Genomic DNA, 15,586 nt, shown 5'->3' with positions numbered 1-15,586 from the left:
AATTGCGTGGTGTGCTTGTGCACACACGTGAGTGTATTGGGGGCAGTACTGGGTCAGGGGACTTGGGTGAGGCTTTAGAGAGTGAATGGCAGTCTTATAGAATAAGCAGGATTTCACCACCTGTCCAGCTTTTCTCTGCATGTCATAACCAATTTTTTAAAGAATTATCATTTGCTCTCGCCCCACCAACTTATTCACGACTCCCATCTTCTGCCTTGTGGCTTTCCTCTCGTCCTTTCACTAAGACTGTTCAAGCAGAAGTCGCCAAGAGCCCAGGGGGCCCATCGCCAGCTCCTATGACCGCTTTCCGTCCTCCCCATAACGCTCCAGATTTTATGTCTCTTCTTGAACCTTTTCCTTGTGTTGTTTCCTCCTGTCTTATATGCCGGGTGCCATCCTGCGTGGCTGGCCTCCTTTCTCCCTGCTCTCCTTGGCACCCTTGACTGGCTGCCGCTCCCTGGGCTCCCCCACTTTGAGACCCGCCCCTGTTGGTTAAGATTCTTGACTTACAAGTAACAGAAAAGCATCTTGGGGCAGGTACGCAGTCAGAGGAACTGATTCTGAGGATTGGAGAATTGAATGTAACCAGGCTTTCAGAAGGGTCCTGACCTAGACGCCAAACATGGGAGAAGCCCAGGAAACGCTCCTTCTCTCCGGGCTTTGTGGTAGACACGCACGGCCATCTCGGCTCACCCCAGGGCAGATGAGGTCAGTCTAGCCACTCTGAGATGGGCCGTTCTTGTCATCCCTTTGTAACTTCCTCGGAAGGAGAGTCTGATAAGCCCACGCCCGTCAGCTGTGGGGATGAGCGTCGTAAAAATAGGACTCCTGGGCTGAGCAAATCCTCAAAAGTGCCCACTGTCGATACCTCACACTCTACCAATCCAAGACGAGACCTATCTTTTCCCTAAATCTGCCCTTTCTCTCAAACCAAATGGAATGTGTTTTTTGCATTCCCTCACCTGAACTGCCTAGCTTATATTTCCTATTTTATTTAATGGTGTCACTGTTTCTTTAAAACTGACATCGGAAAAAAAGGAAAATGAGCTGATTCCGGGAACCCAAGAGGCAAGCGAATTTTGGGAATAATGAGGGCAACAAATGTATAGATATGTTTTATACAATTGATCTATGTATTGTGATGAATTGTATGAGCCCCAATAAATTGATTTAAAAAAAAAACTGACGTTATCTTCTATTGCTCCTCTTTTCTTAGACCTCACGGGCCTGTCGTCCTCAACGTCTGATGTGGCCCCTGTCTGGCCACTTCTCTCCATTCTTAGACTCTTGGCTTAGGCCTTTTTCCATCTGAATCATGGCAGTGGCCTGTTAGTGGTCTTTCCCTGCTTTGGTTAGAGGGCTTTCCTCTTCAGTGCATCTCCCACACGGCAGCTCAAGTGGCCTTTCTCAAACCCCACCTGCTCATACCAATCCCTGCTTTGAGGTCTTTCTGTCCCTTGCAGTCAGTCTGGGGTGGACGTAGCATCAATGAAGACTCCTTGAGCGTTGCCCTTGAGCTGGGGTCTGGAGGCTAAGTGAAGCTTGCTGGAAGGAGGAGCGGGTAAAGCTGGAATCTTGGTGCTGGTCCTTGGATGTCATGTGGTGTTTTTTCTAAAGCTCTCATGGCTCCTGATGAACAGTGTGCTCCCTTCCTCACAGTGCACGTGGCCTTCTCTGAGCTCCTTGCTGTGCAAAGCTTTCAGAGGGACTACATGTCCCTCGTAGGCAGCTCTGCCCAGCCCAGCACGCCAGGCCAGTGGGTGACCTCAGTGACCTTTCACCTCTTTGCAGGCCCACGAACGCTCAGAGAGCTCGGAGGTGGCCTTTGTGATGCAGCTGGTGAAAAAGCTGATGATGGTTATTGCCCGCCCAGCTCGTCTCCTGGAATGCCTGGTGAGTGGGCTCTGGGCAGGGGAGTGCGGCTGGGGTAGGAATAGGAAGCAGTCAGAGAAGGATCCTGCACACAGCAAGATGGTGTGGCACCTTCTGTCATTTCTGTTGCTGAGGCCTGTTTTTAAATGTGGTACGCACACATGGGGACCAGTGGGGCTCTCATGAGGAAAAGTGGATGGTTCTGGGGGATGTGGCAGGTACTAGTCTGGCCCACCCACACTGAGCAGGCCCTAGGCCACAGTGTTCCATTCAGCTCAGGGACAGAACAAGTCGAATCATTCAGGTCATCAATTGGCAACATTTTTCTTCCGTCCCTACTTCATGCTAGACCCTGGAGAGAGAGGCACGAGCAAAGCCACTCATCTCCAGAGTTGGGCATACGGTCAAAGCTTACTCTGTAGTAAGTGTAAGCTTGCTCTGTAACAGAGCGAGGGTGTATGGTGTGTGAGCTTGCAAGCAGAAGACATAATGACACCAGAAGCATCACAGCCGAGGTGCAAGGAGAACACAGTGAGAGAAGTGCTGAAGGCCCTGGCGCTCCCTGAAAGCTTATTCGGGAACCTGGAGGGTAGGGTGTGGATTTGTGTTGGAAAAGCCTCTTAGCTGCTTCGAGGACTTGGCCAGGGAGACTAGCCTGGTGCATTTGTGGAACTGAGTATGCAGACGAATGCACAGAAGGCTGTGTTTGGAGGAGTGGGGAAAGACGTGGAAGACAGGCCACGAGAAGTCCTGGGAGGCACCGCGTCTCCACTCACGAGTTTGCATTCGATCTGATGTGGCCTCATGGAACTTTAGGCCAGAATATGATATGGTTGAACTTTCTTTTCTTTCGAACCAACTTTATTGAGGTATAATTTATGTATAACAGACTATTTCTCCTTTGAGTGTACAATTCAGCGAGGTTCAACAAATAGATTCATACATGCCTGTTTTATCACTGCCATAGAGAGTATTTCTGCCACCTCATCATGGTCTCTTGTCTATTTTTGCAATCACTTCCTATCCACCCACCTCCCTGCAACCTTTCTCTCTCTGCAGAGGACCTCCGCACATCAGGTGCAGACTGCTTTCCTCAGCATCTTTTTTTTTTGTTGTTGAGATTCATCCATGTTGATACATATATCAGGAGTCAATTCATATTCATTTCTGAATGATATTTAATCAGATTTACTCCTTACAACAATTGCTCTGGCTGCAACTTGGAGAGTGAAGGACAGGTTGGCCCTGGTGGTCAGCACACAGGAAGGTACAGTCATTGCTGCAGACACTGGGGGGGCCTGAGCTCGGGCAATGGTAGGCGAACGGGGAGAAAGGGGAGAACCTTTGTGGGGACATTGCTGAGCAGATGGGGGTAATTAAGCAAAGGGACTTAATGGACTTCCAGGTGTAACTTAGCTTCTATCCAGATAGGCAGCCATATAGCCGGTGAGAACAGAGAGGAAGAAAGTCGGGTTGAAAGGGGAGCTGGACCTGATGGCCTCCCCTCAAACAGCATGAAATCCTTGATGAAACAGGCCTGGATTTGCATGCCGGAGTTTCTTTCTTTCTCCGGTGCATCTCAGTGTGCCGTGATTTCTCCACAGGCTTCTTCTGAGGGCTTAGCTCAGTGTGGCACTTCAGGGCCACTCAGTCAGGGGGGGCCCTCGCTACTATGTGCTCTAGCCCTTAGCACCCAGGAGCACACACAGCCTAGGGCTGTGAGCCAGCTCTCTTGTGACCCGTGACCGAGTGTCTGCCGAGACTGCTCTCTGGACGACGGGGCCGTCTGGCTGACAGAAGGCTGGGTGAATAGACTGGATGAAGCGCTCGTCTTTTTGCAGCTTATACTTGGATGCCCAGTCTGGAAGTGCCCTCCGAGACACTTTTGTCCCACCTGGGTGCTCGTGATGTTTCTGGGCATAATCCCTCATCAAGAGAAAGTCATGTTCCTCCCCTAGGTGTGTGCTGCAAAACCAAAGGGCCCTTCTTGTGCATTCTCAGCACTGACTCCCTTTCTCCCCTTCCCGGTGCAGGAGTTTGACCCTGAAGAGTTCTACCACCTGTTAGAAGCAGCTGAAGGCCAAGCCAAAGAGGGACAGGGGATTAAATGTGACATCCCCCGCTACATCGTTAGCCAACTGGGCCTCACACGGGGTCCCCTGGAGGGTGAGCATGCTGCCTGGTAGCCAGTCCCATAGTCATGAACAGGAGAGAAGCCGCTTGTAGAAGTGCTAGCTTGCACCTGAACATGGCACAACATTTAGGAGCCTCAGGACTGCAGGGGGCCACTCTGCATTCTCTGTTATTAAACAGCCTGTCCTTTGGAATTGCTGTTCACATCTGCCTGATATACCCCCATCGGGACTGCCTTGGGTCCAGCTGAGTTGAAATTAGAGCAAATCATTTTCCGCATGATTTCACCTCTTCCTGGCCATGTTCCCAGTCCTCCTGTATTTTGGGGGTATTTTGGGAACACTCAGGGCATCAGATGGTATCTCCATTCTTCTGGGCATCCGACTGCTTCTCTGTACAAACCATGGGCTTCCATCTCCCTGCCATATAGTCCTTGCCCTCCTGCCTTCCCTGCTTCACAGCAGAACTTGGCCAGCAGGATGAGGTCTGATAGCTCAGCTTCGGACCCTGCTTGCCAGGAAGCCTCCCAAGCCTCCAGTTCTACCAGAGAAGCTTTGTAGAACGTGCCTGGCACCGGGCTCCCAGCAGTAGAGGTAGAAATATTACACGTTTCCTGGTCCCAAAGCATTACCTGCTACCCTGCATGGACTTGAGGAAATGCCTGACATTGCCACGTACTTTGCTGTGGTGTCCTTGTTTTGTCTCTAGATATGGTCCAGCTGAGCAGCTACGACAGTCCCGATACTCCGGAGACAGATGATTCAGTTGAGGTAAAGCCCAGGACTGAGGAAACAAGCCTGTGAGATCCCTCAAGTCCAGAGGACACAACTCAGCTCCTCTGCAGAGCTTTGAATGGGGTGGGGGGTGGGGGGAGGCATGGCTGCAAACGCTGGCTGGGAAATCACTCGTCTACTGAGCTGGATTAGACAGGAGACTGCGGCATGCCAAGGCTCAGTCGAGCAGATGCTCTGCTGAGGGCATCCGCAAGTCTTTTTCTGTCTTCCTTCAGGGCCGGGGGGCACCTGTGCTATCCAAAAAGACTCCATCTGAAGAGGACTTTGAAACCATCAAGCTCATCAGCAATGGTGCCTATGGGTAAGGTTGGGGTTAAGGTGTGCAGCCGCTCTTGCCCCGGGCTCTTCCTTCTAGACGTGCATGACACCCAGGCTTCTGGACAGCAGATGCACGCTCTCCCTCCCTGTGGCTCCTGGAGAAGCCGGGGCTCAGCTGCTTCTCACAGCTGAGCATTGGTTCTTTCCCAGGCAAGACCTCCACCCCTGTTGGTAGCACTCCTCCCACCCCCGAGCTCTGGGGAGAACAGAGCCACGTCCTCAGGACTTGTATATCAGGTCTCTCCGGAGCATTCGTGGACCTCTAGCTGAACACCCACCACCCCCTTGTGTGCATCGTGTAGTGTGAGAGGACGTGGCTTGGTGCTGAGGGCCCAGGGCTGGGCTGGGGTGTATTCCCAGGGCTGTGTTTCTGGTGCGCCACAAGCCGACCCGGCAGCGCTTCGCCATGAAGAAGATCAACAAGCAGAACCTGATCCTGCGGAACCAGATCCAGCAGGCCTTCGTGGAGCGGGACATCCTGACTTTCGCCGAGAACCCTTTTGTGGTCAGCATGTTCTGCTCCTTTGAGACCAAGCGCCACCTGTGCATGGTGATGGAGTATGTTGAAGGTACCGAGGGACCGGGCAAGGTGCTGGGGGAAAGCCAGGGCAGGCCCTCGGGCTTCGCTCTGAGCTGGGGTCAGCAGCCTTGTCTAGAGTGGGGTTTCACCCAGCATCCCAAGCCCTCTTTGCCACGAGGTCTTAGAGACCACTTGGCCATGTTGGCCAAGGCTCCTTACCTTCTCCACAAGGGCTCACCACAAGGGCTGCCCCTGTCAAGTGCTCCCAAAGGCAGCGTGGACAGGAGATAGCAGCCCAGTAACTATAGAGGCCTGCCCCCTGAAGCCTGCTGGGCCAAGCAGAGCCATCGAAGCCCAAGACTGAGTCCTGGTGGGAGGGGCACACCTGGGCCTTCAGAAGGAAGGAAGGCCATTGCAGGCCTGGCTGATGACTGTGAAGGGGACACCCCTTGAAAGCATACGAAACGTCCTAGGCATCCTGGCCCAGCTCTAGAGAGAGCAGTTGTTCCGCCACGGCCCTCCCCACCGTTGTGTTGTATCGCTCCAAAAGATAGTGTTCTCCTTAAAGTTGAAGCTGAACACGGTGCTCTTTTAATTCAAGAGGTACATGCCAGGAATCTCGCCCGCCCCCAGTGTGACTTTATTCAGAACACAAAGGCATATCAGCATGAAGGGAACACAGGAACACGTGCGAAGATCTCAGTCAAATGTGTTTTCAACATACAAGTCAACCCACTGCAGAGGTTCGGCTTCCTTGCCTCTCAGGCCAGCGATGTGCCCTGGACATTCATTGGCTCATTCACCTCACTCCCCCCCCCCCAAACAGCCTTTGACCCCCAGCCACGTCAGCAGCAAAAAGGAGCTAGACCCCCAGGCTCTGGTAGCAGGTTACTGACTTCTGCGCTCTGTCCTATCTGCGCACAAGTCCTCCTCATGGTGGCCCGGCCTTGTTGCAGGGGGAGACTGTGCCACTCTGCTGAAGCACCTCGGCGCCCTCCCCGTGGACATGGTGCGTCTGTACTTCGCAGAAACAGTGCTGGCCCTGGAGTACTTGCACAACTACGGCATCGTGCACCGAGACCTCAAGCCCGACAAGTACGCCCACTCTCCGCGTCTCCGTCTGTGGCGCAAATAAGTGAATAGAGGGCTCAAGAGGGGCTGCTAGGAAACTGTCGATGTGTCTGTCTGTGTAGGCGTACTCTCCAGCTCCCCAGCCACCCAAGGTACAACAGCCAAGGTCTGTCAGGGACACTGGAGAGTGTCAAGGGCATGAAAGAGTCACTAAGGAGGCCCGCTTAAGAGACCAGGCAGGGACAACTTGTAGATGTCTGATCAAGTATTGCAGCATTGACTAACAAGCACTGAGCTGTGGCCTGGGGGAGCTGCCTTTCAATCAGCCACCAGCCGGCCTGTAGAACTCACCTGGTGTGGGGGACAGACACCCAGGAAACGCTGCTTGGAGAGCATGAGTCAGATGGAGGGTGGCGGGGGGTGGGAGGCAGAGCTGGGGAGAAGCTGCCGAGCCTCACTGGTGACAGAAGGCGATCCTGTCAGAAGTGAGGCCCTACAGCTGCAGCTGAGAAGTTAGTCCGCTGGGAAGGGCTAGGTTTGGGTTTTATTTTGACAGCCCTCGAAGGGCCTCTTCCTGAGTGCATGCTAGGCCGGTGTCCTCAGATTCCGGAGACTGGCTGCCCCGGAGGAGAGAAACAGACCCCCGCTGCAGAGACCAGGGCCTGCCAGCCCCTCCCTCTGTTGTGCCAGAATGTATCTAAAGCACCTCTCACAGAGCTCAGAACGGACATGGTGGGTGTTCCATGAGAGGAGGTGAGGGTACAGGTCGGGAGGCAGGGCTTGTTTGGCATAGGTTGAGGTTAGCTTGCCTGAGCGGCATGGGTAAGTGAGCCAGAGCCAGGGTGCTGAGTTGGGCGTCAGTGGAGTAAAAGGGTGGCTGGCAGGGTGAGGTCTGGCAGGTACCAGAATGGCTCTGACGGAGTGTCGGTGCTGAGCAATGACTCCTCAGAACTCTCGTAGTTCTGCTCCTCTCCACCCAGTCCTCCAAAGACAGGCCTTGAGACCGTGTGCCCTTCCCCTTCTCCCTGGAAAAGGAGGCCACCCAGGCTAGAAGATGAGACTAGGAGTAGGTAGGGTAACAGCCTCGGGATGAGGCTGGTGGTTTTGAGTGAGAAAATTCGGTTCTTCTGGCTGGCACCCAGGCCAGTGTGGAAGAGATGACGATGGGCGACGGGTACAAGGCAGATCCGGTGCATGTGCAGAATGCTGAACACACAAAGCCAAAGTTATTGCTCTTCCCCTACTGGTGTCTCCCTGCTGATGCCCCCACTTGCCCATAGAGCAGGGTGTGGGAGCCCTGGGCCCTCCTGGAAGACCAGGACATCGTGCCCTCATTTGGTCCTCCCTCTCCCAGCCTCCTGATTACATCCCTGGGGCACATCAAGCTCACTGACTTTGGACTCTCTAAAATTGGCCTCATGAGTCTGACGACCAATTTGTATGAAGGTCACATTGAAAAGGATGCCCGGGAGTTCCTGGACAAGCAGGTAAGGGAGATGAGTTTCAGGTCTCAGAATAAGAGTTTGGTGCCCCATGCTCACCCTGTGTTGGATGTTAAAAGCCTGGTGGCTTCCCCCTTTTTAGTCTAGGCAGGCATTGAGATAGGGTGCACCTTTGATGATGAACAGGGTGGGCCATGAGAAGAATCTTGTGGATCTAAAATTCAAAGCCAACTTTCTCCCTAAGGTTTAGAGAAAATAGGTAGCAGGACTCTTGACACTCCTGAATCTCCCACCCAAATACTGGTGCCCCTGTTCTGGAACACAGCCCCACATTTGCATGGGGCTCTGGCTTGGCTTCCTGCAAGTTGCCTCTGCGTGGCCTGGATTTGACATCCTGGCTTCCAACTGTAGTCCTATCACTGGTAGAGTACGTTCTTGGGAGACTGGAGGCCACTTGAGATTTAGCTGTCAGGAGAAGACGTTGAGAGCTATGGGAGTCCTGGTACCTGGCCAGATGATGTTTCAGCTCTGGTTCCTTGAGGCTCTTACTGATCTTGTTCATTAACTACGGTCACTCGTAGATTTCTCTACTCCTGAGGTGGGCACACACACACACACACACACACCCTCCTTGGGAAAGCTGCCTCACTTGGGAAGCTGAGCCGACCCGGCTTCTCTGTGTCCAGGTGTGCGGGACCCCGGAATACATTGCGCCTGAGGTGATCCTGCGCCAGGGCTACGGGAAGCCGGTGGACTGGTGGGCCATGGGCATCATCCTGTATGAGTTCCTGGTGGGCTGCGTTCCTTTCTTTGGAGACACACCGGAGGAGCTCTTTGGGCAAGTGATCAGTGGTAGGTGCCCAGGGAGGCAGCAGAGTGTGGGCTAGAGATGGCTCACGCCCGCCCCAGGGAGGGGGAGGCTCATGAGACCTGTCACTTTGTGTGTGTGTGTTTAATATGCTTATATGGGGGTGGGTGGGGAGGCGGGCACGGTACACACATCTGTGCCCCTCCTTTGCATGTGCTGTGTATGTGTGTGTGAGTGAGAGTTCAGTGGTGGGGGTGCAAAGGGCAGGGTCAGCTAGCGCCTCAGGACAAGGGGGCAGGTACTAGGGAAGTTCAGTCTGGAAGAGGGAACAAGCTGGGTCCAAGGTCTGGGAGGCTCTCTGAGGCAGGGGGGACCTGTGGACCTCGGGGATGGAGGCCCAGGCAAGGCTTTCAAGGCTTGGGGCTCCCTGCACTCAGACTCTCCTGGGCCCCTCTTCTATCTTCCCCTCTGCCCACGGCTTCCAACTCTTGTCTCGTCTCTTGACGACTCCCCAGATGAGATTGTGTGGCCTGAAGGGGATGATGCCCTGCCCACAGATGCCCAAGACCTGACCTCCAGACTCCTTCGCCAGAGCCCTCTGGAGAGGCTGGGCACAGGTAGGACAGGCCCACTGTCACCAGTGCAAGGTGTGGCGGGGTGGGGGGTGGCTGGAGAGGCTGTGCAGTGGGAGGGAGCCTTCAGTGTGGACAGCCCTTCGGGCCGGGGACCTCTGCCTTGCTCCTTGTTGGAGGAGCGCCAGAGCACCAGCCTCCACCCAGCACAGCTCCCCACCACCACCACCACGTGCACAGGCAGTGCCTATGAGGTGAAGCAGCACCCCTTCTTCACGGGTCTGGATTGGACAGGACTCCTTCGCCAGAAAGCCGAATTTATTCCTCAGCTGGAGTCCGAGGATGATACCAGCTACTTTGACAGTAAGTGTTGTGGGGTCAGTCTTGCCTGCCTGACCTTGGCACTGAGACCCTACTGAGATCTGATAGGGTCACCAGGGCCCTCTGAAGGGGTCTGTTGTGTGTGTGGCTAGCGCGCTCGGAGCGGTACCAGCACGTGGATTCAGAGGATGAGGAGGATGTGAGTGAGGACAGCTGTCTGGAGATCCGCCAGTTCTCTTCCTGCTCGCCCAGGTTCAGCAAGGTGCGCGGGCGGGCGGGTTGGCAGGCCGCGGGGGAGGGCTGGGCTGCAGGTGGCAGGTGCTGCTGAGACCACAACAGTCTGCCTGGCAGGAGACCCAAGATGAGGCCCCACCAGGCCAGTGGAAAAGCTGCTTCCCCGAAAGTTCACCTGATGGGAGGAAGGCGGTGGGGTGCCCAGAGTACATCATTGCTTCTTGGGGGGGGGTTGTTGCACCCCTCCATTGCACCCCGCCCCCAGGTGTATAGCAGCATGGAGCGGCTCTCTCTGCTCGAGGGACGCCGGACGCCACCCCCGACCAAGCGCAGCCTGAGTGAGGAGAAGGAGGACCGCTCCGACAGCCTGGGGGGGCTGAAGGGTCGAGATCGGGGCTGGGTGATTGGCTCCCCTGAGATGTGAGTACCCGCAGGCAGTACAGCCTCAGACAGGGGCTGCCTGTCGTGGGAGGGTGGGGGGGACGGCCCTCGGGAAGAGCGCAATGAGGGGGCAGCACCCATTGGGTGTTGGGGAGGAAAGGTCTATGACCCTCACCCGAGTGAAGGGATGGGTTGGGGTCTCCCACAGACTGCGGAAACGGCTGTCAATGTCTGAGTCTTCCCACACGGAGAGTGACTCGAGCCCCCCGCTGACGGTGCGGCGCCGCTGCTCCGGCCTTCTGGATGTGCCCCGCTTCCCAGAGGGCCCTGAGGAGCCGAGCAGCACCCCCAGGAAGCAGCAGCAGGAGGGCACGTGGCTCATGACACCCCCATCTGGAGAGGGGTTATCTGGGCCTGCCCCTGAACAGCCAGTAGAGCAGCGGCTGGTGCTGGAGGAGGAGCCTCTGCCCCCGAGCCGAGGGTGCAGTCCAGGTGTGGCCAAGCAGGGGCCTCAGGGCCTGGGCTGCCTGCCGGGAGGGCTGCTCAGCAGCACGGGAGCTCACTGCTCACTTGGACCCACAGCCGCGGAGACCCGAGGAGGCCGAGGGACCCTGCAGCTGGCTGAGGGAGCACCAGCCAAGGCCATCAGTGACCTGGCTGTGCGCAGGGCCCGCCACCGGCTGCTCTCCGGGGACTCTATAGAGAAGCGCGCTGCCCGCCCCATCACCAAAGTGATCAAGTCGGCCTCAGCTACCGCCCTTTCCCTTCTCATTCCTGCAGGTGAGGCCCCTGGGGGACAAGGGCAAAGGTCGATGCTGGACTTGGTAGACCTTGGGCAGGAGTCCACATGTGACAGCGTGTGTGTGTCTGTCTGTCTGTCACTTGTCTGTGTGCGTCAGACAGCTGGAGAGGATAGTGTGACAAGACCAGCTCTCAAAGCAGGGCTCCTAGGCTTACTTGGCGCTTGACCTTGAATAGGTTGCTTAACCTTCTAGATCTCAAGTTCCCCATAGTAGCAGCAGTAGCAGCAGCAGCAGCTACCACATAAGAACTTGTGACCGTTGGCTATGTGTATGAAGAGCTTCTAGTCCCTGATACCTAGAGTCAGCACTCAGTACAAACCAGCCCACCTCTACCATCGCCGGGGTCTTGGGGCCTGGGCACGGTCAGGTGCTGTGGGAAGATAGGCCACACAGGGCAGGGTTGGGAGCTGGTGGGCTAGGCCACTCTGACTTACTAAGCCCCAGTTCCTCCCCCCAGACCATCACACCTGCTCTCCGCTGGCCAGTCCCATGTCCCCACATTCCCAGTCGTCCAACCCGTCGTCCAGGGACTCTTCTCCAAGCAGGGACTTCCTGCCAGCCCTGGGCAGCATGAGGCCGCCCATCATCATCCACCGCGCTGGGAAGAAATACGGCTTCACCCTGCGGGCCATCCGCGTCTACATGGGTGACTCCGATGTCTACACTGTGCACCATATGGTGTGGGTATGTCTGGCTCCTACTGCACCTGCTCCTTCGCAGGGCCTCTACGCTGCCTGTGCCCCCGCCCACACCACGCTGAAAGCACCCAGGGTCGGGCAAGGGAGGTGGCAGTTTGGTGAGCAGAACCAGACGCCAAGCTGAGGCCCCTTTTCTCCTGGGGCAGCATGTCGAAGACGGAGGACCAGCCAGTGAAGTGGGACTTCGTCAGGGTGACCTCATCACCCACGTCAATGGGGAGTCCGTGCAAGGGCTGGTGCACACGGAGGTGGTGGAGCTGATCCTGAAGGTTAGTGCTGGGCTGGCCCAGATACCAGGCACTGAGGTCAGGTAATGAGGAGTTAGGAGAGCTAAGGAGTAGCCGCAGCAAAGGGCACCCTCCCTGGCCAAGGCGCAGGACCCCTCAGAGCTGTGGGCAGGACTGGCAAGCAGGACAGGTGAGTCACTTTGCTTCTCTGCTTTCCTGAGCGGAGCTCTCTGAGGTCCAGAGCGGTCAGGAAGGAAGCTAGGTGTCTGGTGCAGACAGGTGGGTGCAGGGTTATTGCTGCAGCCACCCTGGGGTGGGAGTGAGGCAAGGGTGGGGCCACAGCCTGTCTCAGCCTCACACTTTGCTCCTTAGAGTGGAAACAAGGTGTCTATTTCAACGACTCCTCTGGAGAACACGTCCATTAAGGTGGGACCAGCCCGGAAAGGCAGCTACAAGGCCAAGATGGCCCGCAGGAGCAAGCGGAGCCGGGGAAAGGATGGGCCAGAGAGGTGAGCCTGGGTGTCTGCAGGGACCGACTGGGAGCGGTTGTGTGCAAGCGCCCTGGGCAGGGCCCGCGTGTGTGCCCTGTGCCCCAGCCCCATCCCCCCTGGCCCTTGTCTCTGCAGCAAGAAAAGGAGTTCCCTGTTTCGGAAGATCACCAAGCAAGCCTCCCTGCTCCACACCAGCCGCAGCCTATCCTCCCTCAACCGCTCTCTGTCCTCAGGGGAGAGTGGGCCTGGCTCGCCCACGCACAGCCACAGCCTGTCCCCCCGCTCTCCCACGCAGGGCTACCGCGTCACCCCGGATGCTGTGCACTCGGGTATGAAGGGCTTCTGTAGTCTCACAGGTGATCCCTGGGAGGTAGGAAAGGGCCTGCCCCTCCCTCGGTGCCTCTCCCAGACCTCACCCCAGAAGACCCAGGCGGCCGGCAGGGGGTGGGGTGTGTGTGGTGTGTGGTGGTGGTGGTGGAAGAACACCTCCGGAGAGCGGGTTGGCTTGTGGCTGTAGCCTGGGCATCCCCCATTTCCTCAGTCACTTCTAAACACTAATACTGCTCTGCCTTGTTTTGTCTCTCTGTGCAAAGTGGGAGGAAATTCATCACAGAGCAGCTCCCCCAGCTCCAGTGTGCCCAGTTCCCCAGCTGGCTCAGGGCACACACGACCCAGCTCCCTGCACGGTTTGGCACCCAAGCTCCAGCGCCAGTACAGGTCCCCGAGGCGCAAGTCGGCTGGCAGCATCCCCCTGTCCCCGCTGGCCCACACCCCGTCCCCTCCACCGCCAGCAGCCTCACCTCAGCGCTCTCCATCGCCCCTGTCTGCCCACGGGGCCCAGGCCTTCCCCACCAAGCTACACTCTTCGCCTCCCCTGGGCAGGCAGCTGTCTCGACCCAAGAGCGCGGAGCCACCCCGTTCACCGCTGCTTAAGCGGGTGCAGTCGGCAGAGAAACTGGCGGCTGCCCTGGCAGCCTCGGAGAAGAAGCTCGCCACCGCCCGTAAGCATAGCCTGGAGCTGCCCCAGCCTGAGCGGAAGAAGGAGCTGGCACCCAGGGAAGGCAGCCCTCTGGAGGTGGTAGGGGCCCGGAGCGTGCTGTCTGGGAAGGGGGTGCTGCAGCCTGCTCCCTCCTGGGCCCTGGGCACCCTCCGGCAGGATCGGGCTGAACGAAGAGAATCACTGCAGAAGCAAGAGGCTATCCGAGAGGTAGACTCCTCGGAGGATGACACCGACGAGGGGCCTGAAAACAGCCAGGGCACTGAGGGACCCAACAGGGCAACTCACCTGGAAGTGGGCCGCAGCCCACTTCTCAGAGGAGCGGGGCAGGGCAGAGACGATGTCTTCCCGCCCAGTGACCCCAAGAGCCAGAGTTCGGTGGCTCCAGACTTACTGATGGGGCTCACACTGGGGGCTCTCAGAACAGAAGGCCCCAGGACCCCCGAGAGGCAACTTGGAAGCCTGAAAGCCTCGGAGAAGGCTGCCAGCACCTCCTCGCCAGCCCCCAGCCTGACTAGGCCTGGCCCCCCGACCCCTGCCACCACAGAGGGCTGCTGGGAGGCTCAGCAGCTCCAGCCCCAGGCACTGATGGCACTTTGTCCCTGCTCTTCAGGACCCGCCCCCACCAGTCACTCTGACATTTCCTCCACCCCCGGGGAGCTAAGCCCATGGTCTTGGAGATTCCTTACTGAGGGCCCAGACAAGGCATCCCCAAGTAGAAGGGCAGCACTGGAAGTTAGGCTAGCCAGTCCGCGGGATTTAGGAAGCACAGTGCCAGTCCCCCTTGACAACCTGTCTCCCAGTCAGGAGGGGAAGGCACCACAACCTAGTGCCCCAGGACTGGCCCACTCGCCTGGTAAGGTTCCCAGCCCTAGTTGGCGATGGGAGCCTGGACGTCCACCCCAAGTAGAGAAAGACCTGGAAGAGGCAGCCCTTGGCATCACCGAAGTGCCTGATGCCTCAGGTGTCAGCAGGCAGGATGCTCCGTGTGGAGGCTGCCTACACACCCAGGAGGCTGGGCCCAGCCCGCTCCGAAGGGACCGAGAACCAGGGGGGCCTCAAAAGCATCAGGGCTTGGCACTGTCTCCTGATGAGATTTCAAAGCAAACGTAACAGTTGTCTGCCATTACTTGCACTGAGACTGGTTGTAATATAAGATCTTGGAAACCTCCTTGATGTCTTTTGCTTGCTTCCTTCCTTCGTCCATCCACCATGTGTAGGCTGGTTCTTTGGGTTGTTACTGAGATCATCGTGGTGACAGGACAGCGCGCATCCTCAGAAGGGCACTTAACCAAGCTTGCCGCCTCAGACACACTGAAGTCTACGCTCAAAACAGGGAGGACAGGTGACAGGCAGGGAGAGGGGGAGTTGGCTGTTTTAAGGAAGTACGCTCAGGCAAAGACACTGGAATTGAACTCCTTGGGAGTTCTCAGACAGAATCTTGCCGGGAGCAGTCTCGTCTTCTGTGACTGCTGGTGGGCTTCCACTGCCAGCCTTGTGGTTTGATAACCCATTTTTCAACCCATAGTGCCACCGGGGCTGGTGTATTAAAGAAGCCAAAAATAACCCGCAGTAGGAACGGGCCTTGCTCCTCTTAGAAAACAAGGGAATCAAAAAGTCTGAACTTTTAACCTTTTACTGTGAATTATGTGAAAATGTACAGAGTGGCTCATTCTTTTATTCAACAACTTATCAAATCTCCCAATGGCTTGCCCTATTTGAACGTTTTTGGTGTTTTTTTTGAGTTTTGTCTGTGAGTTCTATTTTTTTTTTAAACATTTTATTAGGGGCTTATACAACTGTTATCGCAATCCATACATACATCAATTGTGTAAAGTACATTTGTACATCATTCTCAAAACATTTTCTCTCCACTTAAACCCCCGACATTAGGTCCTCATTTT

The 15,586-nt window shown here is 56.4% G+C and overlaps 1 protein-coding gene across 2 annotated transcripts in view; it reads left to right on the top strand.

Moving 5' to 3' along the window:
• The window catches only part of MAST2 (microtubule associated serine/threonine kinase 2), a 75,445-nt gene extending 60,592 nt beyond the window's left edge, over positions 1–14,853 (top strand). For both annotated transcript variants that reach the window (XM_045291818.1, XM_045291817.1), the window contains 19 exons: positions 1,792–1,893; positions 3,906–4,038; positions 4,714–4,775; positions 5,015–5,100; positions 5,478–5,686; positions 6,594–6,732; positions 8,063–8,195; positions 8,837–9,002; positions 9,474–9,575; positions 9,771–9,893; positions 10,004–10,113; positions 10,351–10,505; positions 10,675–10,958; positions 11,049–11,246; positions 11,727–11,953; positions 12,114–12,236; positions 12,567–12,703; positions 12,821–13,014; positions 13,279–14,853. In XM_045291818.1, the coding sequence (XP_045147753.1) occupies positions 1,792–1,893; positions 3,906–4,038; positions 4,714–4,775; positions 5,015–5,100; positions 5,478–5,686; positions 6,594–6,732; positions 8,063–8,195; positions 8,837–9,002; positions 9,474–9,575; positions 9,771–9,893; positions 10,004–10,113; positions 10,351–10,505; positions 10,675–10,958; positions 11,049–11,246; positions 11,727–11,953; positions 12,114–12,236; positions 12,567–12,703; positions 12,821–13,014; positions 13,279–14,795 (4,200 nt within the window). In that variant the 3' untranslated portion in view covers positions 14,796–14,853. The remainder of the gene's footprint in view (positions 1–1,791; positions 1,894–3,905; positions 4,039–4,713; positions 4,776–5,014; positions 5,101–5,477; positions 5,687–6,593; positions 6,733–8,062; positions 8,196–8,836; positions 9,003–9,473; positions 9,576–9,770; positions 9,894–10,003; positions 10,114–10,350; positions 10,506–10,674; positions 10,959–11,048; positions 11,247–11,726; positions 11,954–12,113; positions 12,237–12,566; positions 12,704–12,820; positions 13,015–13,278) is intronic.
• The last annotated feature ends 733 nt before the right edge of the window (positions 14,854–15,586 follow it).

This window comes from Echinops telfairi, unplaced genomic scaffold, assembly GCF_000313985.2.
Source record: "Echinops telfairi isolate 266 unplaced genomic scaffold, ASM31398v2 ScPeMD7_443;HRSCAF=831, whole genome shotgun sequence".
NCBI classification, from domain to species: domain Eukaryota; kingdom Metazoa; phylum Chordata; class Mammalia; order Afrosoricida; family Tenrecidae; genus Echinops; species Echinops telfairi.
This window is presented reverse-complemented; position numbering and strand designations above follow the sequence as displayed.